This window comes from Pinus tabuliformis, chromosome 3_1, assembly GCF_031772625.1.
Source record: "Pinus tabuliformis cultivar Carrire ecotype Pingquan chromosome 3_1, CPIR1, whole genome shotgun sequence".
NCBI lineage: Eukaryota > Viridiplantae > Streptophyta > Pinopsida > Pinales > Pinaceae > Pinus > Pinus tabuliformis.
In genome coordinates, this window is record NC_142301.1 from 115482476 (window position 1) to 115505547 (window position 23072).

At 39.2% G+C, this 23072-nt stretch overlaps 2 protein-coding genes across 2 annotated transcripts in view; both read right to left on the minus strand.

Annotated features, from left to right (window-relative positions):
- HGO (homogentisate 1,2-dioxygenase) overlaps positions 1-16450 on the minus strand; it is a 150430-nt gene extending 133980 nt beyond the window's left edge. The window contains exon 1 of the mRNA XM_089410868.1: positions 15868-16450. Coding sequence (XP_089266994.1) covers positions 15868-16088 — 221 coding nt within the window. The 5' untranslated portion in view covers positions 16089-16450. The remainder of the gene's footprint in view (positions 1-15867) is intronic.
- Positions 4905-7437, minus strand: LOC149186042 (uncharacterized). The gene is made up of 2 exons (XM_089412547.1): positions 5940-7437; positions 4905-5822 (listed from the first exon to the last, which is right to left on the minus strand). The coding sequence occupies exons 1-2, from the start codon at positions 7330-7332 to the stop codon at positions 5170-5172; spliced, it is 2046 nt and encodes a 681-aa protein (XP_089268673.1). The 5' UTR covers positions 7333-7437; the 3' UTR covers positions 4905-5169.
- Positions 16451-23072: the final 6622 nt, after the last annotated feature.

The following is a 23072-nucleotide window of genomic DNA, read 5'->3' on the forward strand; positions in this document are numbered from 1 at the left end:
TGTTACTGTTTCTTTGAGCATCTTGAGTGCTCCATGGTGTAAATGTCCCATTCTCCTATGCCATAACTCATTCAGCTCCTTCCCACTGCTACTGTCACTACCTATTAGTGCCATTGGAGAATCGATTTGTAACTGATACAATCTGTTACTTCGAACTCCAATCTGTCTTACCTTTTTCTAGCTTGGGTGTTTGACATACACTATCTTCCCTACGAAATGAATATCATACCCCTTATCCTGTAACTGGGATACTAAAATCAATTTCATACCCAATCCTGGCACATGCAATACACCTGTAGCACTGGTACTTGCTCCTGACTGTTGAAGGAAATGTAACTAGGTTCGGTCTTCATAAATGTACTTTTGATATTTGTATTTATTCAAGAAAAAGAATATTATTTTTATAATATTAGTCAATGAGTTTCTTGCTCATTGAAATAGGTCTAGCACATGTTAGAGTGCTATAGGTGAGTCAAATAGTCAAAATAAAATGTTGAAAACCTTAAGGGCATGTTGCACCATGTATATTTTTGTATAAGAGTCAAAGAATATCCCTCCAAGCAAAGTCAAGTCTCCTCCACGCATGTGGCACAATCAAAAGAAGCAATCCAAGTTAAATAAGACAAGTTGGTCTGCAATCTACAAGTCAGCCTAAAGGAGGGACAATCCTCTATATATAGAAGTTGTCCACTCCTCTAAAGATAACGCACTCATTCCTTTGAAATCAACGAGCAAGGAAGACAAATTAAAGGTGAAGAGAAAGCAAAGAAGAGGAGACTCTAGTGCAGCGAAGTAAGGGAAAGTATAAGCAAAGGTTGGAAGTTGTTTTCTAGGGTAAATACAGTCACACGTGCAAGAAAATGAAGGACAGTCTGTGGTTATATCAGTAGTAAGATCACAGTCACATGTTCATCATTGGTTGGGCTAGAAAGTTAGGCCTATAAGGCCTCCTACTCAAGCGAAGGTAAGGCTCTCTCAAGCGAAGGTGAAAGGACCCTAATATGCAAGGTTACCTGCCACACATGCGAGAATCTAGGGTTGTTGTACAGTCACTTCAGTCTACATCTACATCTCAAGAAGGATCTCGTTTGGTTGAAAGAAGGAAAGTGTCTACATAAGTGAAGGATATCTCTAAGTATAGAAGAGAAGCATCTCTTCTAGAGTAAGTGCAACAAGATCTAACAACAATTGGAAGGAGAAGGAAGTGCCAGGGAAACAAAGTGCAAAAAGGAGGAAGGACTTGACTTGTGCTTGGAGGACATTCTAGTCAGGGGTCTAGGATTTGGCATTGATCAATAAGAAGCTTCAATAAGAGAAATTTACCGAAGGGTTTTCCTCTCAAGAGAAGAGAGGTTTTGGCCCTGGCAGAGAGCCAACATCTTGTGTTCTTGTTCTTATGTTTTTGGTAGCAGTTTGATGAAGTACACACATGCATTAATAAGAAGAAGAAGAAGATTAAGCTAACAAGAAAAAGTAAAAAGACTCCACAAATTGTTATCAAGTCAAGAAGAATCACACTACACCTAATTGCCCTTGATTCTTCAACACTGACTCCCCCCGAAAATCTATGGTACCTCTCCCTACTAGAGTACATTTCGTTTTGTTTCCCATAGTAATCTGGAAGTCCATCTACTCCTCTTTGTAGATAGAGAAATATTCTCTAACCCCTGTCATGTGAGTTGATGTTCCACTGTCTATATACTAGACTCCCTGTGAAGTTGATACTGCTAAGCAAGCAAATTCGTCCTCCAATCTGTAAAACAAATCTGAAGTCTCTTGAATTTTACTTCTATCCATGGCCTCAGCCGTTTTGTTGGTGTGAGCTGTTTTCCACTTCATCCACTTGGAATTCCTTCCGAGACGCCATCAATGAACAGTATTACCCTGTCTGAAGCGATGAAGATAAATATATAAAGTGGACCACGCTACGATAGGGAAGGGACCAAGATGTGTCGGAGTTCACAAATACTTTCCATACCCTTCGCACGACGTTGGGTATCAAGGACACTGAGCGACATTTGGTGCTCAAGTACCGCGGTTGTCTACACAAGTATATCCAGGACGAAATCGATTTCCTAGACATTTCCTCGCTCGGCACGGCATATCGGTACACTGTAAAGATTGAGCAGAAGTTTAAACAAAAGAAGCGAGACTTTGGATCTGCGAATCCAAAGCAAGGAAAAGGCACCCCCAAACCACAGAACAAGGGACCAAGCCAAGGCGAGGCTACCCAGGACAACCCGCCAAAGCTGCAAGTAAAGAACAACACCACGAAGACGAAGAAGGATACGAGAAAATGGTGTGAGTTCCATAAGAGCTCCACTCACAATACAAGTGAGTGTCGGGCCAAGTAGTCACTAGTGGCCGAGCTGAAGGCTTCCGAATCAGACGCAGGTTCCAACTTTGAATCAGAACCCGATAAGGGGACTGACAAAGGGAAGCAGATCATTGATGCGGAGCCCAGTGCCACCATGGCCACTACAAAGATCCAACAAATTGATCCTGAAGATCCAGAGGAAGGGGAACGCCTCTTCCACTCACAGATGTGGGTGAAGGGTTCTCCACTGCAGTTCATTGTCGACAGCGGGAGCCAAAAGAACCTCATTTCAGCAGAAATCGTAAAGCAGCTGAGCCTAAGGACTACAACACATCTACAGTCGTACACCATCGGGTGGCTTCACCAAGGACAAGATCTTTGCGTCAGCCAGCAGTGTCGCCTTCCCTATAGCATCAAGCCCTTCACGGATGAGGTATTGTGTGACGTTGCTCCTCTTGAAGTTTTTGATGTATTGTTAGGACAACCATACTTGTGGAAGCAACATGTTGTATATGAGTCTAGACCTCGCTCTGTGATTATTACTTTGGCTAATAAGTTGTACAGGATACCAGAGGTAGCCCTGCCTACCGCCATCTCTTTGATCACTGCAAAGCAATGCAGTAAGATCATTTCCCAGACCAGGAAATTTGTTTTCCTTATGATTCACCCCCAAGGCAAGAAGAAGGTTGTGGCCACGGCTTCCAGGCAGGGCTCCTCTGCACAGCAGCAACAAATGGACAAGGTCGTGGAGGAGTACAGGGACATTTTCGCCTCACCCACAGGGGTACCTCTGCACTGTCAAGTCAAGCACTCCATCGATCTAACCCTGGGCGCGCTGTTGCCCAATGGACCGATCTATCGACGCTCTGTTCTAGAGAACGATGAGATCAAGAGGCAGATTCAGGAACTACTGCAGAAAGGGCACATCAGGCCAAGCTCATCACCTTGTGGGAGCCCGATTGTATTGGTACAGAAAAAGGATGGGACCTAGAGGCTTTGTATTGACTATCGGGTGCTGAACAAGATCACTGTCCGGAATAGGTACCCAATCCCGCAGATTGATGACCTTCTGGACCAGCTCAAGGGGGCCAAATATTTCAGCAAGATTGACTTGAAATCAGGTTATCACCAGGTGCCTATTGAACCCTCTAATGTGTGGAAGACTGCCTTCAAATCCAAGGAGGGCCTTTTTGAATGGTTGGTCATGTCGTTCGAATTGAGACTGCAAACTTCATGAGACTGATGGACGACATTTTGCGGCCCTTCACCAATGCATTCGTGGTGGTGTATTTAGATGACATCTTGATCTTCAGCTAGAGTTGGGTAGAGCACCTCCATCATATTCGACAGGGCCTTTAAACCCTTCGACAACACACGCTGTGTGCTAACTTGGAAAAATGTACCTTTGGCCTGACCCAGGTTCAATATCTAGGGTACATCATTGATTATCAGGGTGTACATGTGGACCCATCCAAGATACAAGTCATTCGAGATTGGCCAGCCCCAACCACTCTAACAGAGCTCCACAGCTTTTTGGGTCTTGCCAATTTCTACCGTAGGTTCATGTTGGGGTTCTCTCATATCGCTTGGCCTTTAAGTCAAGTCACCAAGGGTGGAGTGAAAGCCAAGTTCTTTTGGTCGGAAACCCAACAGCGAACATTCTCCGAGTTGAAGAATCGCCTCTGTTCTGCACCAGTGCTCACATTACTAGACCTACAACAACCATTTGAGATTGAGACATATGCCTCCGACTATGCTATTAGTGCAGTTCTTACTCAACATGGGCATCTAGTGGCTTACCACAGTGAGACACTTTCAGACACAGTCTGAAAGTACCCCACTTACGACAAAGAAATGTATTCCATTGTGCAAGCTTGTCATCAATGGAATCATTACATTAAGGGGAAGGAAATGGTCATCCACACAGACCACCGGCCTCTACAGTTCATACAGACACAAGGGAAGTTGCAGAACGATCGTCATTAGAAATGGTCCACCTATCTGCAACAGTTCCATTTGAACATTAAGTATAAGAAGGGCAACACCAATAATGTCACTGATTGCCTCAGCCAACCACCGGTCATGGCGCTAATCACTGTGCTCGACTCCTATGGGCACGAGACATCAGGGTGGCCGCATCTTTACAAGAGCGATCCAGAATTCGGTAGCATATACCAAACACTCCTGGAAGGGAAGAAAGTTCCAAATTTTCACCTTCAGGATGCACTGTTATGCCACTTGGGACACATGTGTTCCTTCAAGTGAGCGTGCCAAGATGATTTGGGAGGCGCACTACAGTCAGGTCGCTGGACATTTCGGAGTAGAGAAAATCATGGCGGTATTGCAGAAGTATTTTTATTGGCCGAAACTTCGTCAAGATGTTGGGAAGTACATCAAATCGTGCACCGCCTGCGCCATTGCCAAACCAACCATCAAGAAGCAAAGTCTGTATACTCCTCTACCTACTCCTAGTCAATGTTTTACAAAACGGACTCGGATTCGGACTCGGCCGAGGATCGACTCGGAAACGGCAATGACTCGGCCGGCTCGATTTCAATGACTCGGTCGTTGTAAAAAATACATTAAATATTTATTTTTTTTATAAAAAAACATAATTTTAAATATTTTAAACATAATTTTAAAGATTTTCATTCAAGTTTCCAAACACACAACATTATAATATACATGGAAGACAACATATGATCAAAGTAGGCTCATGAACCAATCCATTATATCAAAATGGTACGGTGTACCCAATGGCAATAGTAAATACATAGTCAACTGTAGTCTGTCATACATGATCAAAGACTCAAGAGTCAAAACAAAATACAAATAACCAAGGAGGCTAGTAGCTACTGGCTACTGCCAGAGGAGCCAAGATCATCTCGACCAATCTCTGGATCATCATCATCAGAGCCAGACAAGGGGCCCCATGGCTCCTCCTCATCATCATCGTCTCCAACTGCAACTGTAGAAGTGGTGCCAGTACCAGTACCACTAGGCTGTGAAGCAGATGCAAGCTGAGATAGAGTACAAATGCGGCTGCGCTTCTGTCGTGGCTGAGCAGAGGAAGGCGAAGCACCTACAACTGGAGTCCTACTAGCTGGCTGTGAGACTGAGGCTGGTGGATTGGGATCTGCATTCAACTGAACACGCTGCAGTGGATCTCCAACATCAATTTCATCAAGATCCTCATCAGGATCAAACTCTGGTAGACGACTCTCCACTACCCAATCTGATGTTGGATCAATGTCTTCCAACACAATGGGATCTGAATCAGGTCTTTTGTTCAGCAATTGGTTCCGTCTGAGCCGAAGGTTGTATTGGACAAAAACTAGATCATTCAACCGTTTTTGCTCCAAACGGTTTCTCTTCTTTGTGTGAATCCTCTCAAAGACAGACCAATTGCGCTCACACCCAGATGCACTGCAAGTTTGACTCAAAATACGAATTGCAAACCTTTGCAATTCAGGGCACTGGCCACCAAAGGCCTCCCACCATTGTGCTGCAAAAAACATAGGAGTGTAATGAATTATGAGTTAGATGAAGGCTGAAGCTCAACAAAATTACAAATTATATCTAACTTGAAATTGAGAAATTGAAAATTGAAATTTTTGTTTACCTGGCTCATCTGCTTCTCTTGCAATCTTTGCTAGGTTCTTCCCAAAGGTACCTGTTGCATTGCTGAAGGATGTGACCTGCTGATGTATCAGTAGCTGATCAGACTCCGATGGGACCATGCGCTCAATGCAATCAACCAGTCCATCTCTGACCTCCCCCCTCAAAGCTCCTGACTCCTTAGCTTTATAATGATACCGTGGGTTCAAAAAATACCCAGCTGCATGTATAGGGCGATGGAGTTGATTGTTCCATCTTTCATCAATGATTGCCCAAATGGGCCCATACTTTGCCACTCTATCCTTGTATGCTGCCTTTATTTGCTCCTTTGCTTGATCCATAGCCTCATAAATGAAGCCCATAGCCAACCTTTCCCCATCCACCAACCGCAACACCTTAACTAGTGGCTCAGCAACCTTCACAATCTCTGTTGCCTTTCTCCAAAAAGTTTCATCATGGACTTTCCTTCTCAATTCTCTGCCTTCTGGTTTGTTAGACCAACTGCTATTATTCCAATCATCACTGGAAAACATCTTTTGCAAGTTTCTATGTTGGGAAAGCATAGATTGCAATGTCAAAAAATGTGTAGCAAATCTAGTGATGGCAGGCCTAATAATATCCTTGCCTCCAGTGTGTTTCCTCATGATACTCAAAACCAGTGTATGATTGTAGATAAATTTTGTTATGCTTTTGGCATTATCTACAGTGTTTCTGACCCAATCTAATTTCCCAATATCCTCAAGCATGAGGTCTATGCAATGTGCAGCGCATGGGGTCCAAAAGATGGTCTTGTGTTTTTCCTCTAACAGTCTACCAGCAAGAACATAGTTAGAGGCATTGTCTGTGATGATTTGAACAACATTAGCCACCCCCACACCCTGAATAACCTCATCCAATAGCTGAAACAACAAGTGGCCATCTTTTACCTTATCAGATGCATCAACTGATTTTAAAAACATGGTTCCCTGTGGGCAGAAGACAAGAAAGTTTATGATGGTACGGTTTCTTTGATCAGTCCATCCATCTGACATGATGGTACACCCTGTTCTTGCCCATGATTCCTTGAAATCTTGCAAATACTCATTAATTGATGTAATTTCTTTCTGCAAACGAAACCCCCTTAGCTCTTGCATAGTAGGGCCTTTGAAGCCTTTTCCAGCAGCATGTATGGCCTCAAACATAGGCTCATAATATGGTGAACGAGCAGCATTAAAGGGGATATCAGCATCATACCACCATCTAGCTATGTAGTCACAAGCAGTCTCCCTCAATTCTTTCTTCCAATGGTCATCTAAAGTGGGCTGAGAAAGACCTTTACTAACTTCAGGACCATGTGCATCTGATGGAGAGGAGCCTGAGTGAGTGAAAAAACTTTTGATAGTCCCATCACCCTTCATTCTACCCTTTCCCTTATCTTGAACAGAAGCAAAAGAGGGAGGAACATAACGGAAAGGGTTTGATGCATCAGTTTGAGGGATAGAGGAAGAACCCTCAAACTCATAGTGGGGATTGGCAGCCATCATTCTTTGTATCTCCCTCTTCCTCCCAATTTCAGCCTGTATCTCTTTTTGCCTAGTCTTTTCTTCTTGAAATTTTTCAAAGCTTTCTTACAAAGTCTTTCTAATCTCCCCAATTTCGGGGGATTTACATGCAGTAATATTGCCTTTAATCCCTGCCAAGTGTTGTTTCAGCCTATGAATCCCCCCAGGACCTGACTTAATTTTCTTATGGCAAAACTTGCAACACATCTCATCATCAACCATTTCAACATATGCCCAAGCAGCATCTTTTGCTCTAGGTGCCATTTTTTGACTAGGAAAACAATCTGAAAATGAAAAAAAAAAAAAAAAAATGATTCAATGTTCATTTATTTGACTAAAAACACTCTCTAAGCTATCTTTATATGCACCTAAAATTTAATAAGTAAAAACAGATTTATAGAGGTGGAAAAAAATACCTCCAGGCACAAACTGCCTCCTCAAACTTGCTCCAAAAATCAGCTCCTCAATGCTGCTCCAAATGGCTGCCCAAGAAGCTCCTCACTCCAGCTACAATGCTCCTCCAAGACTCCTCACTGCTGCTCCAAAACAAGCTCAAGAACTGCTCACTAACTCTCAAAGAAGACTCTCACTCAAATGCATAAGACTGCTGTGAGTGAAATGAGAGCATTTGGCTGTCTTAAATAGAGTTTGGGAGGGGGAAATGGACCCCAAATGCATTTAACTAATCACATAAACCTTTTCATGTCCACAAACCCTAACTAAATCAGCTCCAAATCAGCAAAAAAGTAATTTTTTTTAACTGAAATCGCTGCCCAGCCGGTTCCTATTGGCTCGGCCGTTTTTTGACGGGACCCGGCCGGGTTGACCGGGTCAGCTATGACCCGGCCGAGTCATTGGCTGACTCGGCCGGGTCATAGCTGACCCGGTCACCGAGCCGGGTCAAAGGGCCGTTTTGAAATTTTTTTTATCAACCCGGATCGAAACGGCCGTTTCCGTTTCGGTACGGCCGTTTCGTAAAACAATGCTCCTAGTCGGCCTTGGGAATTTGTCTCCATGAATTATATTTCGGGCCTTCCTTCTACTAAGCACGGCAACGATTGCGTTTTCGTGGTCGTCGACAGATTCTCTAAGATGGCCATCATGGCGGCCTGCAAGAAGAGTATCACAGCAGAGGCCATTGTTAAGCTCTTCTTTGAGCGAGTGTGGGTACACTTTGGGATCCCATAGTCCATTATCTCAAATCAAGACAACAGATTCCTGAGTGCATTTTGGTCAAGTCTCTGGTCGATGTTGGATACAAAACTCACTAAGTCCACGGCTTTCCATCCCCAAACTGATGGCCAAACAGAGGTTGTCAACAGGATGATCATACACATTCTGCGCATGTAAAACTCGAAGCATCCACGCACATGGGATGAAAGTCTCCCCTATGTCCAACACAGCTACAACAGAGCTCTCCACAGCTCAACAAGCCACAACCCCTTTCAGGTAGGGCTGGGATTTCAGCCATTATGCCCCATTGATGTGGCCATACCATTTGCAACCACTCAGGTAGATTCGGCTCACGTGCAGTCTAAAGCTGAAAGGGCTAACAGCTTCATTGAGCGCATTCAACACATCCGCTAACAGGTCCATGATATATTGGACAGATCCAATGCTAAGTACAAGCAGCGCCATGATCAGCATCGAGTGCCGCACAAATTCCAAGTGGGCGACAAAGTTTGGCTACATTTGCAGAAGGAGTGCCTTGTTGGACCCCATCGCAAGCTTCACCCGCTCCAATATGGGCCATCCACCATCACCAAGGCCGTCAGGGCCAATGCCTTCGAGCTCATTATCCCACCGTTCCTTGGTCTGCAGCCAATGTTCAATGTAGATCGCCTTCGACCATACTTTCCACCATTGTTGGACACATCTGACATTGTAGAACAGCTCACACCAACAAAGCTCAACCCAGACTGTATGGAACAGGCCACAACTAATCAGATCATGGACACATAGATCAATAACACTCGACAACAGAGGATACAGCTATATCGACTTGTCAAAGCAGGCCAACTCCTTCACCAAGGAAAATGGCTCACCAAGGACCAAGTTTAGCAGAAGTTTCCTCATCTCATGGAGGAATTCAACGCAATGGGGACCATTGCTTCCTAAGGGGGGAGGACTGATCCAGGTGGATATTGGTGGCCACCTGCCTATTCCACTTGGATCCTCACCATTGTTTCTTTCAGTTTTTCAGTTTCCTTAATTGTAGCATAGTTTACTATTTTTGGCAATTTTTCGAGTCCTAAACTTCCGGAGCCGTTTTGAGGCCCTAAATGATGTTTTTTTTGGTAAAATTCATAATCTGGCAGTTGTAGTCCTCAGAGAGATCTTTCCAACGAGGTATCATATGCGTCAAACGGAGATAATATGACCAAGTTACGATCCCGGGAAGTTGGCTGCCCAACTAACCCCAACGGGGCCCATAAACTCTTGGTGTTACATTTCCTTGGGTTAGGGTTTTGGTTGTTTAGGGTTTCCTCTTATTGTTCAATAATAAAAAGGCCCTCAAACCTCATTGTAACTCAGTTTAGAGACATGTAGTCGCCACATCTCTTCTCAGAGATAAGCTACCATCGCCCGAGCTATCTTATTTCCATTATGTTTGTAAGCATAGTTCAGTATTTTTCTATTAATGAAATGAAGTGTTTTTCTGGTGCATCTATGTGTTTATGAGTATATCTGTAAGTTGTTGCGTTCATGTTTAAGTTCGAATCACTACCCTCTGCGCTGAGCTCCCTGCGTCACCCTCTGCGCAGAGCTTATGCTAGCCCTCTAGAAATTTCGGCCTTCCTTCCTTTGCCTCTCCCGGGAACTGGAAATCTTCCTCTCGGAAGTTGTGATGAGCCTTGGATGAGCGAGATCCCTGTCATGTGTTGACAAGTGGATCCCCCCAAGCAATGATGAGCCTTGGATATGCGAGATCCTTGTCATGTGTTGACATGTGGATCCCCCCAAGTTGTGATGAGCCTTGGATGTGCGAGATCCTTGTCATGTGTTGACAAAAGGATCCCCCTAAGTGTGTATAGGGCGATGGATGTATCTCCCCTATGATGATTCTTCTTCATTAGATTGTAACATCATTGTTCCAAGGCAGAGATAGCAAAGATCCTTGTATCAGAAAGAAATTCCTCCCTAGCTAAGAGGGGGTGTTGAAAATTGGCAGCTATGGGATGAATTTCCTTGAATAAAATTTCATTTCTGACTTTTCTAGCGTGACTTTCTAAAAATAGAAAGTAATGTTTATCTTTGCAACCATGACTTTCCAAAAATAGCATATCACCTTCCATCAATTCATAATCATATATATATATGATGGAAAATCACTTAACTTGTCCGTAATCAATCTCAATTGTTTAATTTTTAACTTAATCGTCAATATTATTATTATTATTATTACTATTATCCTCTTTATGATATTATTATAATATTATTAAAAAGAAATTCAAGTCTCTCAATCATGTCATATGTCCCCTCAATTAATGCATATGCTACTTTCTCTCTTTTAATGGATTCATTCCTCTCTCTCTTTACTGCTCTTACGCACCTCTTATACTCTTTTACACTTTTTAATGACTCGTCATATAAAAAATTCCTCTTACACCTCTTTAATGCATAAGTTACACTTCTCTCCTAAATGCATAAGTTACACTCCTCTCCTTTATGGCATAAGTTACACTCCTATTTTGATATATGTAACTCCTCGTCAAGGCATAGGAGTTACTCCTCATGAATTCAACCTCCTTGCTCTTCCTATATATTTGTGTCTTTCATCCTCACTTGACACACTTACTTGAGTTTGTGAAAGGAGAATTCAAACTTGATGAAGAGAAAGTTTGAGAGTCTAGAGGAAGATTGAGAGAGAGAGAGAGTCTTGAAAAGCAAGAGCAGATCTTGGAGAGACAAAGTGATTCAGTGTTTGCATCAGCTACTGCTATCGAAGATCCTCTTCAGATGTGGGTGAACTTCTTCTGGTTGGGTTTTCCCCTTGTGGGTTTTGCCCTGGTCATTGACCTAACTTCTCTGTGTCTCATTGAGTTATTGGTTGTCTTCCATTGTGCATATGGTTTATATGGTTTATGTTCTATCTACAATTACTTAACATATTTTGCAGCGTAAAGAAGTTATGGATTTAAGTGATTGTAACAGCATAGAACATCAGAGTTTCAACATTTTGCTCATGTCTAGTGGCCAATAATGGAATGTCACGCAGCCCCTTTTGAAATTGCTCAATCTTTTTCAGAATTGGCAAGTGTAAGGGCTGTGTATAATACTATATAGTATAGCTTGTTATGCTTAAAATATTGAAGCAACTACAAATGTTTACAGTGAATTCTAAATTTTTAACATTTTATTATTATTATTATTGCCATCTCCAACCTATCGTTCCCTGAAAATTTTGGTAGTGTGTCTAGCCAACCCAGGGACTCATCCCCCCATCCCAAAAACCAGTGCAACATAGAAACTTTTAGATAGCCAAGACAAAACAGTGTATTACAGAGATGCCAAATTTCTCAGTTAAAACTTCTTTTCAGTCCTCATTTTTTAAAACCTTAAACAACACACTGCAATATTTTATGACGCTTTATGCACTATGACTGACAGACCTGGTAAATCTTAGGAAACTTGAAAAGGGGCAGGCTAACTTTCCACCTGGGCTTACTGAATGATATGTGAAAGCCAGGTGAAGAAAATAAAATTGCATGTCAATATGCTAACTATTCCTCCTTTATGGTGCTCTAAACACATAAGAAACCATCTAGATAATTTATGTTAAGAGCTTGTTCTAACAGAGACGGGCCAGGTATGCATGTTCTGAGTTTCACATGCATTGCTCCCAAAGAATCTGAATGTCAAATTCTCATGTGCACCAAACATCCCACCTCAAAGATCACTTTGCAGTCAAAGATGGGCAAGATAAAATTCCAAATGCACAATCCTAATCCTGCAGGTTTAGAATGTGGTGGGGACACGCTTTCAATGTCAACAGTGTCACCCTGAAAAATGAATTCATTTAATCAACATAAACAAATAAAAAGCAACATACCATCATCATTTGAAATTGAATTTGGGTGATAACAAAATAGAATTATAAAGGATCATACCTTGGTTTTGGACCTGAGATAGTGAAAAGGTTTATAATACTAAATTGTTCAGCATGCACTGGCCCATAATACAGTCAGTTTGATCAATGTTCATAATTCATGGAGAATGAACTTTCTAGTCCCAAATACAAAGATCCTTTTGCACTAAAATGTCCAGAATTCCAAATTTATACGATCTCTTCCTTTCTCCCCTGAACTATATCTTGAAAAAGAAACCTAATTCTAAAACTCCAAGGTCAATAAATTGGAAAGTAAATTGTAGGGAATTTTGACTAAGACTACGGGGTACATCCTAGTATTTCTTAAATTAAGAGAGATTTTATAATCTTTATTTGATCTATTTGCTGCTTTGCCCTGGATTTTGGCAAGCAATTCTGTTGAGATGAGTCAAAGCATTAGACTAAAATATCTAGTTTTCCTCTATTGTTGTTAAAGTAGCCAGTGACCTACTAGAGGTTGTTAGGGTCATTAGGACGGGACTGCATTAGAAAATAAGCCTTCACCCATAATATCAATGTCACAGTGTAGTAGACCATCACTTAAAGAAAAATGGGGGAAAACTTGAAAAGGTACAGATCTAAACATTGTGAAAAAAAAAAATGTTGAGATAACAGTTGTCTAAAAGAATCCTGCTTGAAATAGATGATTATTAGGGATAGGCAGTGAGAAATGGAACGCATTTTACAGTTTTACTTCATATTGCATTTTTACTTAGAGATATAGGTTTGTATGAAGTATGTAAACAAAGAAGTGACACCAAAGTTTGAGTCTGCCAGAGAAAGCATCAGCAAATCATAACCATTTTGACCTTTTTTAGAACGGTACTTTCCCAGGACCCCTGTGGTTTGTGTGATGTAACTTTCTGTTCCATGATGTACAGATTTGATCTTTGAAGCAATATATGCAGATTTCAAAAAAATATTGAGTATGCCCATCATTTTCAGCTATATGTGACTGTATATGCAAAGCCTTCTCCCATTGAAATTTCTATATAGTGATGCCCCTTCATTTAAATCAACGTTGAAAAACTTGACTGTGTAAACAACTCAAGGAGGCTGTAGTGTAAAGGTTTGACTTTGATCGACAATAGAAATAATTCAAATGAGGATTCTTCTTTTACCTTTGTGGCATATGTATTTGATGGCATGATGCCAGTGAGCTTTTCCATCATACCCACAAGTTAGACTCACCAGACAGAGAATAACCCACGAGTTACTTGGAGGACTGACTTGTTCCTAGTGAATGTGTCTTGCTGACAGAGAATCAAACTTGGGACTGAGTTAACTTGACTTAGCAGCACGGCCGATCAGAGTTTTCCCAGGAGTACTCAGAAGACTACATTTTTTCACCAATGATTTAAATTACAACTTCTGTGTTACAAATGTATATCTATAAAAAATTAAATCCTTTTTGCGCAATCTGGAATCTGGATTGACTAGCATGGAGAACACAGCCTGTACTAGCCCTTGAAATGTCATAACATGCACATCTGCAGTGTAAGCTTGTAACTTAAAGTATCTTTATCCAAAAAAATTCAAGCTTTGACGAAAGCTATAAAGTCGACGTACGATAATCATATTTAATAAATGATCAACAAAAGACTGTAAACATCTGTGTGAATTATAGAATCAATGCCGTAGTGTAGTAGATCATCGCTTAAAGACTGTAAGTTATAAAATCAATGTCATAGTGTAGTAAATCGTCCAACAAAAGACTGTAAACATCTGTGTGAATTATAGAATCAATGCCGTAGTGTAGTAGATCATCGCTTAAAGACTGTAAGTTATAAAATCAATGTCATAGTGTAGTAAATCGTCGCTTAAAGAAAAATGGGGGGAAAGCTACAGATCCAGACATTGAGATAAAAAATAAATAAATAAATAAAAATAAATAAAAAATAAAAATAAAAATAAAAAATTGAGATAACAGAATTATCTAAAAGAATCCTGCTTGAAATAGATGATTAGTAGGGATAGGCAGTGAGAAATGGAACGAATTTTACAGTTTTTACTTCATAATGTGGTTTTACTTAGAGATATAGGCTTGTATGACGTAATTAATCAAAGGGGTGACACCAAAGTTTGAGTCTGCCAGAGAAAGCATCAGCCAATCATAACCATTTTGACCCTTTTTAGAACGGTACTTTCCCAGGACCCCTGTTGTTTGTCTGATGTAATTTTCTCTGTCCCATGATGTACTGATTTGATCTTTGAAGCAATATATGCACATTTAAAAAAAATATTGAGTATGACTATCATTTTCAGCTAGATTTTCCTGTGTATGCAAAGCCTTCTCTCATTGACATTGCTATACAGTGATGCCCCTTCATTTAAATCAACGTTGATATACTTGACTCTGTAAACAACTCAAGGAGGCTGGACTCTGGAGTGTAAAAGTTTGACTTGGACTCGACAACAGAAATCATTCAAATGAGAGTTCTTCTTTTACCTTTGTGGAATATATATTTGATGCCGGTGAGCTTTTCCATCCACCCACAAGTTAGACTCACCGGACAGAGAATAACCCACTAGTTACTTGGAGGTCTGACTTGTTCCTAGTGAATGTATCTTGCCGACAGAGGCTCAAACTTGGGACCGAGTTAACTTGACTTAGCAGGCCGATCAAAGTTTGTCCCAGAATACTCAGAAGTCTAGGCTTTTTCACCAATGATTTGAATTACAATTTCTGTGTTACAAAGGTATATCTATAAAAATACATATCCTTTTTGCTTAATCTGGAATCTGGATTGACCAGCATAGAGAACACAGGCTCTAATAGCCCTTGAAATGTCACAACGTGCACATCTGCAGTGTAATCTTGTAACTTAAAGCATCATTATGCAAAAAATTCAAATATTGACGAAAGTTATAAAGTCGACGGACGATAATCATATTTAAACAATGAACAACAAAACTGTAAAAATCTGTCATTGAGCTTCAGAAGTTTTAGTATAATAAACATTCATGCTTCTCGTAGAATCAGTAAAGGCTATTTATCTCATAAATAACAGACATACCATACCCCTTAAGCTAATTGCTGTTGATGTTTTTGACCGGAGCTAAATTTATCTAAAGATCGTTGGATTTAAAGCGTGAAAAAAGCAGAAAATTGAACTTCCCAATATTTATTATTATAATTACTCGTAGTGAAACCCGAAACTATTTGCAAGACTCGGCCGACCAAAGTTCGAAACACAGGAACGTGCAGAGACTACAGAAATGAAATAAGGAAAAGCTAATTGCACAAAGACTGGAAGGGAATCCATAGATAAATATCTAACCTTCTCTGGTTGAGCTTCCTGGGGACTGTAAATGCCGTCCCTGAGATTTGCTCGGCGTAGAGGCCATAAGGACACTTTAAGGGATTATTCTGCCCCACCGGCAGTGCACCAGGTTTTGCTTCCGAGGAAAAATTATTGCCAAAGCCGCTCTGGTATTCCAGATGGCTAAATTCGAATTCCAGGTCCTCTTCTGAGATGTTTAGCTTCGCCAATTTATCCATTTTTAACCCCGCGCAATCAAATTGCAGAATTCAGAATTCAGCAATCGAGATCTTCGGTTGAAGTAAAATTCAAAGGAAAAACAAAGTTATGATTGTCTTATATTAGGGCGATTTTTTTGAATGAAATATTGACATGCTGCGAATCCATAAATATCGTCTGGCAAACACAAATACAGACAGAGGCCGTTGCTCTCCTTGTTAATGTCACGGTAATAGTGTTTGGATTTAATACGCAAAGCTCGGATTGAGGATTCCTGCTGACTATGCATCATTATCTGGGCCTGGCGAGTAAAACTTTATAGAAATAATTCCAAGGCAGTGTTGCAGAATACCTTTTAAAAATTCGCAGATCAAATCCTGTACGGTAATATCAGTTATCGATGAAAATCCTCAGTAGTGCTGCTAGGTCTCACCTAATAATAGGGTACAACGAGTTTTTTACTGCTTTTGATAACTAGCAAGCATCAGATAACTGGTGGTTGGAAAAAATCCATGGTTAAATATGGAAATCACTATTTTTAATTATATTTATATATATATATATATATATATATAAATAAATAAATAAATTTGAGTATTTTAATGGTTGTAGGTTGGTAATTTGGTGATTTTTATAACGCTGGAAAAGGCCAAAGGAAGTGTGGGAGGAAAGGGTATGCATTTTTTGTTCTTCCGGAAAAGTGGAAACAGAAAAACATTTCATTTTAGAATGTGAGGCCTTCAAAGACAACAGGGAAAATTATGCAGATATGCACGCAGCTAGCTCTTGGGATAATCTATTTAACGAGGGGTTTGTCGAGAAGACGGGAGCATTTATTGTGAAGCTTCACAAAAAAGGGCCGAATACATCAAGCAGATGAAAAAGCAATCTGTCCCATAGGCTATCTTTAGCCTCGTGGAAATTAAAATAATTTCTTTCTTTCTTTCATAAATAAATTCGAGTATTTTAATGTTGTAGTTTGGTAATTTGGTGATTTTTATAAATTCTTTCGGATTAATCACATCATGAGTTTTTGGTAAAATTCTTGAAAAAAAAAAAAAAAATGGTTTATTTAGTTAATTTTTTAAATTGATTAAAAATTATTCATTTAAATTTTTATATAATTTAAATGAATAAAATCTTAAATTAAAATAAATAGTTTGTTTCTTTAGGTCCGATAGACCAATGTTTGGTTTGAGTGGACGTTAACCACCATCATCTTTATATAAGATTTTAGAATTTTTTTTAATTGATTAAAAAAAATTATTTAAATTTTTATATATAAGTTTTTGGAATTTTTTTTACTTTGTGCAATTATTTAAGATATACAGATAATAAAAAAATTAAATATTTTTATTTTTTTAATTTTAAAATGTTTATAAAATTTTGAATTAATTTTTATAAATTTGATTTTTTTATAATAATATTATAAATATTTATAATCATTGATAATTAATAATAATAAAAAATTTCTAGATCCTATGAGTATGAATTTTTATACATTATTAAAGCTCGTCTTTTCTTAAAGAATTTGGAAATATCAATATAAATTAATATTTAGAGATTTGTTAAAAAAAAATGGCCAACCTTTATGGTTGGTATTATGAGAATTAATAGTAAGATTTATTTGACCTTATACAAAATAAGTATAGTTACTTATTAATGGAAATATTACAAGTTACGAAGATATACCTTCAAAAGAATACCGGGAACAATAAATTGATGTCTTGGAATTGCTTTGATTTATAATTGTTAAATCAATTGTCATCGTTGAAGTTGACCTAACATGTTCTCTCACTCTACTATTTTGTATTATGTCCAATGGGTTTTATTCAGCATTTAGTTGCTATTTATGTGAAGGTATTGGTTAATAATGACTTATTGTTATGTTGGAATTTTATTTCACATCAATTATTTTCTTTTTTCCGTAACACTTAAGTTTTGACATTTTAGATCTATTATAGTTGTGTATAAGGGTAATAGCAAAGTTATATGAGCTTAAATAAATAAACTAGTGTCTAAGTGATGTAAATATTTTGTATGGACTTTTGATGTAGAGTACAAATAATAAATGGATAAGCACTTGATTGGTACAATTATGGTTTCAAGGCAAGGGCAGAGTAATAAATGGATAAACACAAGGTAGAGGGGTAGAGTAATAAGTGGATAAGCACTTGATTGTTACAATTATGGTTTTTATGTATTATTTGGTAAGCCTTTTATGGTAAGTTCAAGTTAGGTAAATATATTTTCAAAGATGGATATAAAGGTCCAAGATGGCTATGAAGAGGATGAGAATGGTTATCTCTCTACTAGAGAGGAAGAGGAAAGACAAGGAGGGAGAAATAATATCTATGTTTCTAAGCTCCTACCTATTTTATCATGTGCCTTATTTAAATTTCAACACCATATTTGACTTAGAACCCAATCATTCAATGTGGCATGTGGTAGATTTTGGTAAAGAAGTATATCTCACATAGGATATTTTAGGGTATATTCAATTCAAAAATAACCAAGCAACCAATGTTCCAATGGTCAAGCATTGGGACCTTTCTTCCAAAGTTTATGGTATTATCTCAAATTGGCATAAAGGCCTTCTTTATAATTGATTGATGGGATAATTTCTAATTAGTCAGTGGCACTCTTTAAAATGTATTCATAACTCTTCTTTAAAAATGGCCTGTGACAGCCTTGGTGAAAATTCCATGTAATAAAAGTTAATAAAGGCAAAAATTAATAACCACGGTTGATGGGGCACTTATTCCAAGTTGAATGTTGGGCAAGACATCCTAGGGGGTGTTCATTTGGTTGTTTATGGCTAAGGAAATTGGCAATGAATAAGGCTTTGGAAAGGAAAAATGGCATTTTTGGCACATTTATTTATGAAAATAATGTAAATTAGGAGAAAAGGGAGGTGAAAGGTCACAATTTACATGTGAGGAGGAAATTGAAGGAAAATAATGGAAAATGAAGAAAATAGAGGCCTCATTCATAAAAAGGCTTCTGAGGATTAGTTGGTAACCTTTTTTCAGTTGAGTTTTGGAGCTCTCTCATTATTCTCTCTCTCTCACTCACTCTTGGACACTTAGAGTTTTCTTGGAGCATTTTAGCATTGGAGCAAGAAAGGAAAAGAAGGCAAGAGGAAGCAAAGATCAAGCAGGGAAAGGCAAGATCAAGCAGCTACAGCAGGATCAACTTGCATGTGTATTTTTGCTTGTTAGATTTGGCATGCATGGTATTGCATGTGCTTCTTTTGCCGTTGTAGCATGGGTTGTGCCAGGTGTAACAGTGTTTTTAGCCTAGCCTTGCCATTTCCAGATAGCCATGGTGTGATGGGGTTCTCATGTTTTGGTTGAGTTGGATTGTCGGATGGATTTGAAGCCGAGTGGGGTGGATCTCCAAATGATAGAGCACATGGCCTAGTAGCCCTTGAACCAGACTGTGGATCATGGTAAAGCCACTGGCCTAGTGACCCCTGAGCCAGACTGTGGGTTACGATAAAGCCAAGATTATGTTGCCTTGGTGGGCCTAGGAATCCTTGTCGATGAATGGCAGGATATATGGTAAAGCCTGGAGAGTGGGTCTTGGTTTAGGACCTAGTGATCTGGGTTTCGATTGCGGTAAAGATTTAAAGACTAGGAGACAGGAAAATTCCTCATGGTGTAGGTGGAGAAATATGGTGGCATCCATGCTTGTTTGACCTAGTGATCAAGTGGAGATCACGGTAAAGCTTGTTATGATGTGTTCATTGTGTTGGCCTAGTGATCCGGGATGGATTATGGTAAAGCCTGGTTTCTATTGATGAGGGTGAGGTGGTTTAGCCTTAGTATGCCCTAGTTGGTTCTTTTGGTTTGAGTCCCACATTCATGCTTGGAATATGGCACGGGGGTGAATGGCTAAAGAGAGATTTGGCTCAGCCATTCTATGGTCAGGTGGAACGTGGTAGTCCCATCTCTGATTTCATTAATGAGAAATTGATTCCCTTGATTTTCATGTGTAAATGTATTGATGTATATGTGGGTTTTATTGTTGATATGCTTATAATATTTTTTTCCCTCTTATGTTGGTTATATGTATGTTTTATGACAGCAACTATGTATGACTCTCATCATGTTTTTACTTGTAAATGAATGGATAAGGTATCTATGACCTAATAGATGATAATGCAGCAAATGATATGAGGGAACAATGGTTCATAGCGATTCTCATATAAATATGATATCCCTACACTTAATTCTGTTATTTACACCTGTAAGTTACATATTGATGATATGTTTGATGAAATGCTTGTCATGGCTAGTGAGGGTCTGATTAAGGTCTTGTTCAACTTATTGCTTTTGCATCATTGTTTCCCTATTCTTTTACTGTTCCTGAGTTATCATTCCATTCTGGGCTATGGGCCTTAAAAAGTGGCTCGAATCCCAGATTCACTGGCATAGCACTGACAAATTTAGTCTCTGGTCATTGGCAGGCAAGCCTGTGAGAGTGACTTTGGGATTCTGGACGCTCTCTTGCTTATAGCATGAGAGCGACTGAGGCCTAATATGTCCAGAACATTAGTGGGACCCAAGGACACGATGTCTGAGTGGATGACATGTCTTCTGAGGTTCTGTTGCTGATGTGGACAGGTTGGTTGATGTGTTCCGTCGATTCCACTTCCATAAGGTCACATAGGAGGTCGAGTCCAAACATAGTAGCCTATCGTCGCATTTTTACCCCATTTGGTTGGTTACTTAGGTAGATGTATGAGGAGGGTGTTACATGGCCCAATTCATTCTATTGCAAAATGGACAAATCCATGTTATTGAAAACCAACCCAAAGTTATCTTATTTCTAAGGGTGGTCAAAGTTATTCTTTAAAATCATCCTAAAAAGACTTTGTCTAAAGCACCTTAATGTAATTTTTTCAAAAGGTGGCCAAAGTGCTTGTTGGAAATACTGAGAAGGGGGGTGAATTAGTATTTCTTTCAATTGTTATATTATGTCAATTAAGATTTTTATCACAAAATAAACTGAAACACAAGAGATGGAAAAAAATAATTTTATTGATAAAAAATGGTAAGGACTCCAATCCTCTTTTACAATAATTTTTGGTTCCAACCTATACAACAAAAACTTTAACTTTTTCAAGGCTCGAACCATGAACAAATCCAAGCTCCTACTTGGTCAAAATGAGGACATCCTCTCAACAAATCCTAACCTCCAACTTGGTCAACTTGAGGTCTTCAATCCTCTCAACAATTCCAAGCTCCAACTTGGTCAACTTGAGGACTCTAATCCTCTCAACAATTTGAGCTACAACTTGGTCAACTTGAAGACTTTAATCAATCTCTACTACAAAAAAGAACTTTCTAGAAAACAATAAATTCAAGAATTAATTCAATAGGTTCCAACACTTCTCAAACAAGGTCTTCACTATGCTTTACTAGGGTGTCTTCAACAATCTTCAATATTCCAAGAATGCCTTCAATGGTGCTTTCAAAACAACATTCAATAGTGGTTTCAAAACAACCTTCACTACTGCTTCAATTTGCTTCCAAGATTGACTCCAATAATGCTTCAACAAAGTGCTCCAAGAATGTCTTCAATAGGCTTCAACAATGCATCAACCAGGCTACTACAACAAGGTTTTAGATCTGCTCAATAAGTCTTCAATGAAGCTGCCTCAATAGAGGTCTACAATAAGTCTTTAAGTGCTCAAATATGACTATACATAGCCAATTCAGATCTGCTGCAAGTGACCTTTAGTGAATTGCTTTGAATCTCTTCCAAATGAACCCTTTCCAATGTTCATCATGTTCCAAAATAATGTAAAAAAACATAGGTCCGATCTCAGGATTCTATGCCAAAAGTTTAGAGACTGGAATGTCATGAAGATGCCCTAGTCTAGGGCTTAAAATATGTTCCAAAATTCATAGTTCTGAGCTTTACCGATGCCTGAGAAATATGAGGAATTATTATCTTCAAAAGGGTGAAGAATTTGCTCTAAGTGAGGCTGACATGTCTGCTTCAAGAAGGGCATAAGTACTTCTCTAAGATTTGTTCCTAGAAGGTCGAAAATTATAAGAGTCTGAGGTCTGCTCTAAGGTCTACCCCAGGACAAAATTACAATCTCCACCACAGGCCAAGATCTATGTAATCACAGGGTTGGAATCAATTTATTTAAAGTCTGTAATCACCTCCTCCATAGGGCCAAAACTATGCTTTGTCATAGGTCTGAGTAGGCAGAATTTATGTTCCAAGAGGGTTGAAAGTTCTTCCCAAAATAAGGAAATTAATCTAGCATAAGAAAGCTAAAAAAAGGGAAAACTAAGATTCGCTAATAAAAAACAGATCCAAAACATATATAACAGTTACAATGTGTCCCTTTTCCTTGCCACAAAGTTCATGAGGTATGAACTTATCCTTTTGCCTTGGGTCTGAACTAATTCTTCTTTGTCTTTCCAAGATGGATGACCGAAATGGGGAAAACATTGCTTCTATTTATACTCATTTGAACATGTTATGAAGAGACACATATTTTGGATAGGGGCCAACTTGAGTGCATGTAGGTCAACTTGAAGAGAGACACAAAATATGACTTTTGTTAGAAAGAGATTGGATTCCCCTTTTAGCCTATGTGTTTTTTTTTATCTTCATTAAGACACCCTTTGAAATCAATAACAAATTATTTCAACAACCTTCCCCTTTGTTGTTGATGGCAACAATCTCTCCAAGTGTTTCTCTCCATGTCATCATGTTGCTACTCTTATCATATTCTCCCCCTTTGACATCAATAACAAAGGGATGCTTTAATGGGATGCAAGAGAGATGACCCCCATCTTTTGACGAAGATGTTCAAATGCTTGTCAAGGTACGGGTTTTATGAAGATATCTGCAATTTATTCCTTAGTATTGACATACTCCATTTTGATGCTCTAATCTGAAACCTATTCTCGGAGGAAGTGATACTTAATTGGGATATGTTTTGTCTTTGAATGCATGACTAGATTCTTTGAGAGGTT

Coding starts and splice junctions, on each gene's coding strand:
- LOC149186042 (XM_089412547.1), bottom strand. CDS start 7,332: ATGAAGGGTGATGGGACTATCAAAAGTTTTTTCACTCACTCAGGCTCC. Junction 5,823..5,939: donor AAGAGAAGCAGATGAGCCAG/GTAAACAAAAAT, acceptor TGTTTTTTGCAG/CACAATGGTGGGAGGCCTTT.